At 46.2% G+C, this 12,318-nt stretch overlaps 1 protein-coding gene across 3 annotated transcripts in view; it reads right to left on the bottom strand.

Annotated features, from left to right (window-relative positions):
* Positions 1-9,587: 9,587 nt before the first annotated feature.
* The window catches only part of Slc22a15 (solute carrier family 22 member 15), a 54,583-nt gene continuing 51,852 nt past the window's right edge, over positions 9,588-12,318 (bottom strand). The window contains exons 11-12 of one of the 3 annotated variants that reach the window (XM_048442208.3): positions 11,682-11,867; positions 9,588-11,164 (exon numbers count right to left, since the gene is read on the bottom strand). In XM_048442208.3, the coding sequence (XP_048298165.3) occupies positions 11,075-11,164; positions 11,682-11,867 (276 nt within the window). In that variant the 3' untranslated portion in view covers positions 9,588-11,074. Of the gene's footprint in view, positions 11,165-11,681; positions 11,871-12,318 lie in introns of those variants that run through there. The other 2 variants (XM_048442207.3, XM_048442209.3) reach the window with 2 other exon arrangements.

Genomic DNA, 12,318 nt, shown 5'->3' with positions numbered 1-12,318 from the left:
CAACGCATTGTCAACAGTATGCCCAAATCAATTAGTAAGAGTGACCTCTAGAGACACCCCAAAAGCCTGCCATTATGATGATGTCTTACCTGTCACAAAAGGTACAGATGTTTGGATGACAAATGTCTTCTTTCACTGATTTCATACTGGAGAGAAAAAAATCTCCACTCCTCCCACAAACATGGGAATCCTTAACTAATCTGAATTCTCTGTGCCTGCTCTGCTCAGCTGCCCCGTGTTCAAGGAGCCAGGGGCAAGGTGGGGATGTGGGTAACAGTCTTCCAAACAGCATGGCTCCCTCTTGAAATCTGTCACTCGTGGAGGCAGGAGGGGCAAGTATGGGCGTGAGTTTTGTCACCCCTCCAAAAATAGGTCCAGAGTCCACACTGTTACTCCTAGCTGTGACCCTGGGAGGGTTGCTGTCCCTAGTCCCCTGTTTGCACCCACTTGACAGTTCTGAGGACAATATGGCAGATGCCTGAATCTTCTTGCCATGGTGACATAAAGCTTGGGACCCTCTGAACAGTAGTAACAGTGTGTCAGGTCTCTTGGCTAAACAAAGTCCAAAGAAAAACGAGTTCAAGGGGAAACAAGTACATGTTATCTGGCAATTCCAGCACCTGTTCCCAGGAGCCCTGGGGCACGGCTGCCGCTGGCTCAGTCATTGAGTCAATGTGACTCCTCCTGGAAGGGCCTGTGTTCTAGAAGCAACTTGGGTCTTCTGATCATTTATACACAGCCCTACAAAAATAAGCTTTCAGCTCCCCGAGGCAGGCTGAGAGGCTCTGAAAGGAGACAAGACATATGGCCCCTGGACTGCCTGCTCACTGCTCACCCAAGAGCACCACAGGATGGATGCCCCCCCCACTGCTTACCCGAGAGCATCACGGGATGGATGCCCCCCCCACTGCTTACCCGAGAGCATCACGGGATGGATGCCCTCCTCACTGCAGACAGCATCATAGGATGGATGCTTTTGCCAATTGCATAGACTAACCAGTGCCTTCTCAGAATAACCTGTTCTACTGATTCTGTGTGACTTAAACAGCAGCCTTTGCCCTCCCTCCCTTTAATTCTGCCCTCCAGCATGCCCTAGGGTGGCTGCTGCCTCAGGCCCCACCTTGCCCTCTCCTAATCAGCTGACTTGGGTCCAGCCCTTCCCTGCCCTGTAGAATGGCTGGGATCATAAATTCTTTCCTTAAGAAGTTGCACCTCTACTAGGATCTTGCCACGTCAGCGGTGTAGAATTCCACAGCACAGTGGAATATGGATTCATTTTTTTTTGTCACAAAGATGTTTTGAGGCCCATTTACTAAGGAATAATAATTCCTTCTCCCCCTGGGGTGTGTCTAGATAGAGCTGTCCTCCCAGGCCTCGATTCCAGCTGTTTTCAGACGTTGGTTCCTTCTTCTGTCTACCCTAAGGTTATCTGTATTTAAGCTAGCCTATGAAAGCCAGTATTTGAGACCTAACAAAGAAATCTAAACATTGAGCCAGGTGGTTGTGGTGCAAGTCTTTAATCTTAGCACTTGGGAGGCAGAGGCAGGTGGATCTCTGTGTTCGAAGCCAGCCTGGTCTACAAGAGCTAGTTCCAGGACAGGCTCCAAAGCTACAGAGAAACCCTGTCTCGAACAAACAAAAACCAGAAAACAAACAACCAAAAGAAATCTAAACATTGATTTAACACTGGTGATTGTTTTCTTAATGTATTGATCTTCAAATGCCTGGAACTAAACTGACAGCATCCCAGAGCTTCTGATGTGCTGTGTCTATTTCACAGAGGTGACAGGCTGAGTGAATGGCTCAGTCATCCACATTCCAATCTCCAAAACTCCAGAACATTATCTTTTATCGCAACAGCTACTTCTGGGGTGTGTTTAGGGCTAAGACCTGCAGATGGGCAGATTAGATTGAATTCCCTGGGTAGATTGATAATGATACACAGGGGCCCACCTTCACGGGAGGCAGGAGGTCAGAGGGACAAAGGGGCACTTCACTGAGCAGGAGTGATGACAACAGGCCGAGAAATGCTGCAACCGAGGGAAGCAGCCAGAGCAGGGGGAAGAGATGAATTTTTCTCTGGAAAATGTAGAAAACAGTCCCGCGGTCAGACACCTTCATTTTGAAGGAGTTTGAAACTCATCTAGTATTCTGACCTCCAGAACCATCAAGTCTGAACTCAGGGTGTGTGTGGTAATTCATTCCAGCAGCAATGGGAAACAGGTGCTTTTATGATTTTTTTAAAAAATGCTGCAAGATCCCCAGCCGCAGTAGGGAGCAGAAATGCTGTAGGTACCAAATGGTGGTAGCAGGCCATGTGGCGGCAGACAGCGGGCCCTGGGAGCGACAGTCCCAGGTAGAGACAGCTTCCGGTCCCCGAGCAGTGGCTGGTTCCAGGCAGGAGACAGAGACATGAATAGACAGGACATGCAGAGTGAGGTTGAAAATTTATTCAGGGGGTTATGGAGAGGGAAGGGAGAAGGGGGCAGAGAAAGAGAGAGAGAGAGAGAGAGAGAGAGAGAGAGAGAGAAAAGGAGAAAGAGACAGAGAAAGGGGAAGTGGAGAAGTGGGGAGAGAGGCAGAAGCAAAGCTGCCTCTCTGAGAGGAAGATGAAAAAGAGAGTGAGCTCAGGCCAAAAGCTGAAGATCAGCCTGCCTCAGCAGATGGGCGAGGGAGTGGGCGTGGCTTGTCTCTTAAAGAGACAGAACAGCCATTACAGGTGCCACCCCCTGACGTCTGCATGCACACACCTCCACATCACTCCCGAAGACCAGTAAAGCCCTTAGATGTGATGGGATGTGCAATGTGCAAGTGACGGGCACTTCCTAACCAGCAGGTCTTTCTGTACCAGTCCCTGCCTCTCCTCCTTGATCATAATCTCTACCCCAGTAAACTATAATGGCAGCCCTGATTTCCGGATCATGAGAAGACTGTTTGAAGGCTAACTGCTCCTGCTCTGCCCCTCCCCCACCCCGTTCTTCCCTGGGAACACCAGAATTAAATTCCTGTTCTAACTGCTGCATCAGAACACACATATTATAGACATATCCATCCATTTCAGGTCACTTGCTTGCTATTTTGTATTCTCAAGGAAGTGGGGGTGGCATGTGAGAATTTAAAGCATTTGCTTACCATGGTTATTTATTTTTTTTCAGGACCTTGATGACAAGCTCAGGGCATTGGGATGTTGTGGAAGGGGTTGTCTGGCAGATGGCACTCCATCTGTAGGCAGTGTTGAGCACCTCTTCTTTCAGACTCAGACACACATGGGCCTGGTCAACCTGCCACACAGTGGAGTCATGCAAACAGCCACACGCTTACTAAAATGCGTCTGTAATAATGAACATGGCTGGCCAGCTGGACTGGGACTGAACAAACATGTGATCAAACTGGATTCTCTGAATGTGGCTGACATGGGGGCTGACTGAGAAGCCATTGACAATGGGACTGGGTCTTGTTTCGTCTGCATGGACTGGCTTTTTGGGATCCTGGTCTGTTTGGATGCTCACCTTCCTGGACCTGGAGGGAGGGGGGAGGAACTTGGACTTCCCACAGGGCAGGAAACCCTGACTGCTCTTGGGACTGGAGAGGGAGGAGGAGAGGGAGTGGGGGGAGCGGGAGGGTGTTGGGAGGAGGGGAAGAAGTGGAAATTCTTATAAATAAATAAATAAGTAAATTAAAAAAAATAATGAACATGGCTCCAGGAAGCAACGGGCATCTGGTATGAGAATAACCCCCAAGAACAGCACAGTTTCAGTCATTTTGAAGCCCTTCTCTTCCGAGGGGACCACTCCTCACTGACTTCTGAGTGTCTGGAGAGGTACCTTGGCACACATCAGTCTGGATGCTGCTCCCTGAGGGGAGCCTCACAGGTCCTGCAAGGTGTCTCCTCACTGCCTTGCCCACTCCTCTGCCTTTTCATTGAAAGCTTTTTAAAATTATTTATTTATTTATTTATTTGATTTTTTTCGAGACAGGGTTTCCCTGTATAACAGTCCTGGCTGTCCTGGAACTAGCTCTTGTAGACCAGACTGGCCTCGAACTCACAGGGATTCACCTGACTCTACCTCTGCCTCCCGAGTGCTGGGATTGAAGGCATATGCCACCACCACCTGGCGGAAACTTTATTATTATTATTATTATTAAACTCTTCTCTAAACTGAGCATACACGTGTGTGTGCACGCACATCATACACAATCATTTGATTCCATTTCTTCATCTTATGCTCTGAAGCAGAGATTCTGAACGCCAGTTTTACTCAAAAGCAAGTATTCGACACGGTCTAGACTGAGGTCCTTTGGATAAATCTGCCCTTACCATTTCTAATACATAAGCTCTTCTAGCCTTTGTAAGTGCTAGAATTGTCTAGATGTTTCTACAGAAGCAAGTCTCCCTTTTAGGAGAAATTTAGGCTATCATGTGGCCAGAAGGACAGACTTCTCTTCAAAGAGGGATACCGCTTCGTCTGGGAGAAATAAGCACAAGGCGTCTACATTTGTGTGACATAATAGTAATTGTTCTGATTGGTAAGCGTGGCACAGAAAGCAATTTCTTCACGTAGTAAGCACCCCAGTCACGCATTCTTCTGTGAAGAAATAACTTTATTGAGAATTTCATACAGTGTGTGTCGATCATATTCACCCCCCACTCCTCCCAGATCCTCTCTATCCCCCTCCCAACTTCATGTCCCCTTTAAAAAATTTGATAGCCCAGCCACTATAGTTTGTGCTATTTATATACTTGTGGGGAGGGGATGCACTCAAACATGGTTGATCTACCAGGATCCACAGCCATAAAGAAAACTGATCCTCCTTAGCCCAGAGTCACTCACTCTTGATACCTTCTCACCTCGGTATTTAAACTTCTGTTATTATTCCATCATGGGCATATAAAATGGCGCGGATGCATTCTCCGAGCTATCCATGTCCATATATACGTTCGTTGGTTTGCAACAACTAATCACGGCACAATGGGACTTCTTTTGCACACGTCTCCTTGCATGTATGTGCACTAGGCAAGAACCACGGCAGCTAAGACAGCATGTCTGCTTTCTACAGCTGCATGCTCTGACCTCACGTGTCATGAATTGTCTCAGAATCGTCACCAGTATTCTTTGCTCTTTAAGGTGAAGCAGAAAGCACAGAACAGTGTGAAGACAGAGGTAGTTATTTTATAGAATTATGTTTGCGTGTGTGTTCAAATATGCTGTTTATCACTGTGCAAAATTATGTTTCTTGCAGCGAGTCGTGTTAAGAAACTGAGGGGAAAAAGTGTCCATAATTATGGAATATACACACTTTCAACCTGACTTGTTAAAAATCCAATTGAACAAATTTATGCTTCTATCAGGATGCCAGTAAATTCCTTTTTCTTCAGTTTCAGTATTTGACTAATTTTTCTGGAATTTTTTTTGTGTTACTCATCTTCTTTGATCAAGATTACCATTCAAATTTTGATATCTGGGAAGTCTGGTTATTTACTACTTGTTAAGGATTGTCTTTATTTTTTATCTTTAATTTTCAATGTGAATTCTGATATTATCTCAGTCTATATAAAAATTATTTTAATTATCACGGACACTGACTATTAACATCTCTGGTAATAGTGCCTGAAAAAAACCAAATGGCTCCACCACTATGGAGCACAGCCATAAAAAGCAGATCTCTCGCTCACGTCAATATTTTAAATTCTGTGTTTGATTGGCTGGAGCTAGACTGCATCAAGAAGCAGAGCTGCGAGTCCAGGCAGTGTACATTTTTAGCCTCAGAGCTTCTGCAATACAAAGATAATAGTGTTTTCAAATAGTGTTACAACTTATTAATGGATCTTGAAATTGACTTATGTCACAAAAGACAAAAAGGAGAAACAAAACTGTTGGTGAAATATCTTTTATAAAAGCTATACGCCAATTTATTTTCCATTTTGTGCACATTTATGTATCTTTAAGGAGACAGGAGAGAATATATAAGAGCATTTCTTGGGCTGGGGTGGTAGGTAGCTCAATGTGTAAAGTGCACGCCCTGCAAATATAAGAAACCGAATTAGGATCCCAAGCGTCTGTGTCAAAGCCGAACGCAGCAGCAGCTGTGTGCATCTGTAGCTGCTCTGCTCAGAGGTGGAAACAGGTGGGCCCCGGAGCCTCACTAGTCAGCCAGTCTAGCCAGAGTGGGGAGCTCCAGTTCAGTGAGACACTCTGAGAGAGGGGGAGCCTCCACATCAGCCTCTGGGCTCCACACACAGAAACACATATGTGTGCACATTTGCACACACGAGTACATACATGTCTTTAATTGTGCATGTGCTGTGGTTTGTGTGTGGGTGTGTGCATACCACAGTGTACATGTGGATATCAGAAGACAGCTTTGTGGAGTCAGTTCTTTCCTTCCACTTTTACGTGGGTTCTGGGGACCAAAGTCAGGCACTAGGCTGGCGCCGCAAGTGCCTTTAGGCACTGAGCCATCCTGTTGGCCCCATAACAGTTTTTTTATTGTGGTTTAGGATCAAGAAAGTCTGAAGACCGAGGTACCAGGGGACACAGGTGCTGTGTGCCGCTCATCATATCTACGACAATATCCTTTATTTTACTAGTATAGCCTTCTGTATTTTTACTTTGCATGTCTACGTGTACCGCTGTGCATGCGTGTGCACATGGGGAAACCCTAAGACAGACTGCATGAACCAGTTCTCTGCTTCCTTTAGATGGGTCCCAGGCATTGAACTGAGGTTCAGCCTGAGCCATCTTGCTAGCGCTTTAATTTGGAATGAGTACTGAATGCCTTACCCATGGAAGTGGTTACAAGTCTTTCTCCTCTAATGTGCCACTGGATTTCCCACAATGTATCATCTTTGTATTCTTTAACGCTGTTCTCCTGGGGTTCTCGTGTTACTTACAATCCATCTCATACAGCACTCACAATTTCTAGCAGGTTCTGTGTTTGTTAAAGTTGCTACTGTATTCCTAATGCACTCTGTATGAACAAAAGGCCTGTATTCTGTGGTCCCTTAATAAATTCACAAGAGGAAGGCAGTTAATACTTCCCTTCCCATAGCCCTACAGCAGCCAGGGTCTGAGTTGATGCCCATGGCTCCTGCTATGCAGATGTCTGGGGTTTGGAGAGCCAGCTGAGGCCGTGTTGGTGTCTAAGAGCCATGTTGCTGATGGGGCTATACTGAGTTGGGTGACCTGAGATGCCACAGGGACCCAAGCTGCTGCCAAGGGCCATGTCTAGGTCCATGGTCCTGCTGTAACTGGGGTGTATGTTGATGTCTGTGGTCCATGTTACCACAGGGGGCCCTTATGTTACACAGGAGTTCTTATGCAATCATGTGTGATGAAAAATATGAGGACCATGCTGGGCTGGCCCCGCCCTTCGGTGGCCCTGGAAAAGCTGGCCATGATCCTCACTGGATACTGCAGGAAGAGAGCTGCCCCCCTCCACTCTTGGGAAAGATGGTCCTACCTCTCACCACAGGAATGAAGAAATGGCCCCAATGGCTCAGGCATGGGTGATCTTGCTCTGCCCTTTGTCTGAGGGAGGGTAGCCCCAGTGGCCGGGAATGACCCACTCATCTATCACCCAAGCCTACATCTAGGGCCTTGTGTTGTCCCGCCCTAACATCTACCCCATTTATGACCTGCTGGAGCACATGAAGGGACTGGTCCTGTGGATGCCATCAGGATTGTCATGACTCAGGGCGGCCACAGGATATCTGGGAGGAGTTCCAGTGAGGATCCAGTGACGATGGTGTACCAGAAACCAGAGGCCTTGAACCAGATCAACGACTTAGTGCAATGAACATTTGTGAGTAAAGCTGACTGGACAAAAGTGTACGCTGTGTGACACACTGAGGCTCCCAGTATCACTAAGATGAATGAAGTGTTTGGAGAGGTGGAGAAAGATGGAGGAGTGAAGAGGGGTTTTTTTTGTGTGTGTCTTGTTTGATTTTTTAATTTTCCTTTTTTGGATGGATGCCGCAAAGGTGAAGGGTGGATATGGGGGTGTGGGGAATGAGTGGACTTGAGATAAATGACGTGAAATTTCCAAAGAATTAAAAAAAACTGTTGTAATAAAGAAAGAAAGGAATAAAAGAAGAAAAAGAAAGGAAGGAAGAAATAAAGAAAGGAAATTAAAAAATCCCTTCATCTTTGTTACCTTTGCAACTTAAGGACCAATGATAAAATGGCTGTATGAAGAAGGGCTACTGACAGGTGGGGTTTCAATTCCAACCTTAAGTGACAGTTACTTAACATTTATGTGCAAAGAATATAAACCATATACTAAAAGTATCTTCATTGGTGACAGCAATGACAGTGCCTGTTTGGGCCAAAGTTACTTCAATAATGTCCAGAAACCCTTCTTCTTGTATTTTGTTCATGTGCCCTGTTGAGAGGTGAAGAAAACCTCCCTTGCTTCAGAATAGCTAAGCTCTGGCAGGTGCTTCAGGGGCCGTGGTTTAAACGAAGACTCGGAAAGTGAGCACAGGGTCTTCAGTGGACCGCACAGTGCGGCAACCGCACAAGCCATTAGATCTGTGGGCCTGAAACCTGGAGTTGTCCTACGTGTCCTACATTTTGCTTGTCACTTGTGAGGGAAAAACTTCTTAATTTTGGTTCCCCCCAAATTCATGGCATCTTTTTATTGTTACATATGTGTAACACACACACGCGCGCGCGCACACACACACACACACACACACACACACACACGGCTCTGCATCCAAGGTGCATGATGTCTTCAGCAACAGGGACTTACCTTCCACTTTAGGGGGTGGGGGCAACAAAAAGTAACAGTAACAGCCCATAATATTTTAGGAGTCTCTTGGACAGCCTTGACCCACTCAGAAGAGGACTTGTCAGCCTAATGTTAGGGTTTTTGTTAGTCAATGGTTCTTGGTGGAAGCATTGTCAGCTCAGATGGGAAATTTTTATTTAAACTATTTATGTTTATTTATACACTGACTTACATGTATTAGTATTATAGGTATTTTTAGGTAGATAGTTAATAGTAGATTCCTTATGATCTTTTCAGATACCCTTACTGTTATTTTAAAGATGCTTTTAGTGGACTATCTACACAAACAAGACATGTTACCTACCAAGGAAGATTTCCAGTGCTTGTATCAATGCACACGTATATACATGTGCACACTCTGTTCCATCAATATGTATTCACAGCTATCACAGAGAATAAAATCCATCTTTGAAGGCAGTGGAAATAATTATTAAGCCATGCTAGAGAACTGTCCAGGGAGAAGAAAAAAAAATAATCTAACAAGAGTAGCCAAAAGCCAGGCCAGCCTTACTACACAACACATAATTCAAACTGAGGTCTCTCCTGCCTTCTAGTTGGGGAAAAACAAACACAATGTCAGAATTACAGGACCTTCTCTTACTCAGCCAGAAGCAACAGGAACCTCTGTGAGAACAGAGAGCCGGAAAACGTACGTGGGAAGTGAAGCCATAGCACTGCTTTCCTTGGGGGCTGGATGATGGATACAATTTCCAACTTCTAATATGAAATTTTCTGTAATGGGTTATGTTATTCTTATAAAGAGAGATTAAACCAATCAAAATTATATCTATATATTAATTTACTGCTTTATTTTAAACACTTTATTTGACAAGAATCAAATGTTTTTGGAAGCCCTTTTCTTCCTTTCCTAAGGAGAGCTGACCTCCATTTTCTAGAGAAGAGAGAAGAGGGGCTCTACAGTTTGGGGGTGTGGGGCACACTTTGCTGAGATCTGCAGACACGATGATTCCATAACCTCCCTGACAGCTATCAGGGCCTTCACTGCATCATAGCCAATGTTCTCTACAGTGGTAGAAATGGCTCCCTCATCAGCAAGGTGTAAAGGAAAACAACGAAGGAGCAGGCAGGTATAGTGTCAGAGGAAGCCAAGACAACATGGAGGAGGCCACAGGATGCAGGTCTCCATGATTTCCAGAAGCATCCATCGGGCACCTTCCTTTCATGTTTACGCTTTCTCTTCCCAGAAGATGAGCATAAACAAACTTTCTAAACATAGCAGTTTCCCAGGTTGGGAAAGTGATCAGCTGTCCACATGTGGACTCAGCTTATCCGCCTCTCTGAGAGCGTTCAAGTTTTACGAGAAACAGATATTAAGTGTGATTTAGATTTATTTGGAAATCAGTGGAAGCACTTAATGAAAACTCAATATTTTCTTTAAAAGTCGCCACACCTTTTGAGTAAACAAGTAGCGGCTCACGTGGGCAGAGTTCAAGGCCTGGCGTGCTGTCCAGATCCCTCCCTGCACGTGAAGACAGCAAACACTCTGGGTTAAGCCACGTGTAAAGAGAGTCAGCACATCGCTTGCTGACTTCCCCCGGCTTGTGGAGTTTCATTACGGACTGTGCATGATTTTGAAGTCATTGCTGACCCTAGAATCTCACAAAGAAAAATTTCCCAAGTGTTTCCGAATGGGACCTGGAAACACTGCACAACACAAGTGTCAAAGGGGGCCACCAAGTCACAGCCAGGCCTCTGGTGGCAGTAAACCGCTCTGTTGATTCTGGCGTTCACTAGCGAATGATCTCAGACTAAAGGCACAAACTGCGCTGTCTGTCAGTCAGTGGGCGGGGAGCAGCTGAAGACTCATTTGGCCAGCTGATAGAAAGTTGGGGACTCTGGACACGTCACCCTGCGCCAGAAGATTCCTGGTGGAGAGCAGCAAGTGACAGGGACAGACATCAAGTTTACTAGGAGGATGACATCTTGGGGGCAGTTCTGGCTAATGCTAGTAAAACTGCGAGCAATTTCACACATCTGCTCTGAACCCCAAGGATGGGAAGCAGCGTGGGATAGTCAGCCACCTAGACAGTAAACTGAAACTGTGTGACCAGAGGCATGGTGCTGAGTGAGCTCAGCCTCAATTCTCAACAGTTAGCAATGATTCTCTCGGTGTGCCAAGGTTCTCCCTTTTAGACTCTCTCCTCCAGCCTCCTCTGTGTCTGGAAGGCGTCAGTGGGCTGAGGATCTCACTGGTGTCGAAGCCGACCCCGAGGCACTCGTGATGATGATGCTTGGCTTCTGCGCAGGAATGTGGGGCTCTTCACTTGATCATCTGGGTCTCCTCATCCGCATCATAGAACTCTTCCTCCTCCTCGCTCTCGCTCCCCAGGGGGCTGGCCTTGTCCAGGGCCTGAAATGGCAAAGCAGATCTTGGAGAGGCAGTGAAATGATGTCATGACATGCCTAAATGAGAATTACACCCGTGTGCTCACGTGACAGCTTTGTTGTCGCCCTTGTTTTAGGACAGGGTCTCACATAGATGAAGTTAGCTAGCCTTCAGTTCTCACCCTTCTGCCTCTACCTCCCCAGGGCTGGGTTTACAGGTCTGAACCGCCACTCCCAGTTCCAGGGGTCAAACCCCAGAGCACCTTATGCATTCAGCACAAAAACTCTTCCAGCTGAACTATACACCCGCCCCGACAAATGTATCTTGATGACAGCTATTTTCCTAAGGAATTATCCATAGAGGGTTCTAAGAAAGCTAATGAATCCATTACCATCTTTATTTATTAAAACATCTGCTGTTGAGTTCACCTTCGATTTTTCGTCTATTTTCAATCTAAACTTTATGTTTTGTTTTGCCTTTTTTCAGAAACTCTTTTTGCCCAAGTGGAAGACCTGGATGGTTACAGCAAGTGTCTCTCTACCTGTGGAGGGTCCAAGGTCTGCAGAGACAAGGCTTCCTCCCCTAACCTCCTATAGGAGTACATCTGAAGGTCAGAAAACGTCTCCAGCAAAGGGCTGTTCAGAGTCTCTGGCAACAGCAGGCTCAGGAGGCCTGAGGTCAGGCCGGTGGCTCCAAACACGACGAAGGGCAGAGACCACTGCACGTCCTTCTGTGGGCACAGGGAGTGGAATAAAAACAAACAAACCTATCAGTCTTTCGGTCGGTGACATCAGCAGTCTTGTGACGGGGACTGCCATGCTTACTGCCTAGTCAGCACCTTCCAGCTAGACAACACCATGCACCATGGTTTTGCTTTTTAGTACTCTAAAACAATTATCCCCAGGAGTCAGTGAATATTTCCTCAGGCACGCAGAGATGGATCAGAGTGAGCCAAAGGGCTGCATGAGAATATGGACTAGCAGCCTTGGACCAGACATCACAGGCACAGCCATGGCTCTCTGTGAGCTTGAGAGGCCCTCACAGGCAGAGTTCATAGGAACTTGAGTCCAGGTGCCACCTGAAGGAGAAGTCTGCTCCTCAGTGAGCTCCATGTTCTCTTCATAGTAAGATGACCCTGAACTATGTGCTGTAAATGAACTTGGAAGTTGTCAAGTGGG

The sequence above is a fragment of the Myodes glareolus genome, chromosome 17 (assembly GCF_982192425.1).
Source record: "Myodes glareolus chromosome 17, mMyoGla1.1, whole genome shotgun sequence".
Taxonomy (NCBI): domain Eukaryota; kingdom Metazoa; phylum Chordata; class Mammalia; order Rodentia; family Cricetidae; genus Myodes; species Myodes glareolus.
This window is presented reverse-complemented; position numbering and strand designations above follow the sequence as displayed.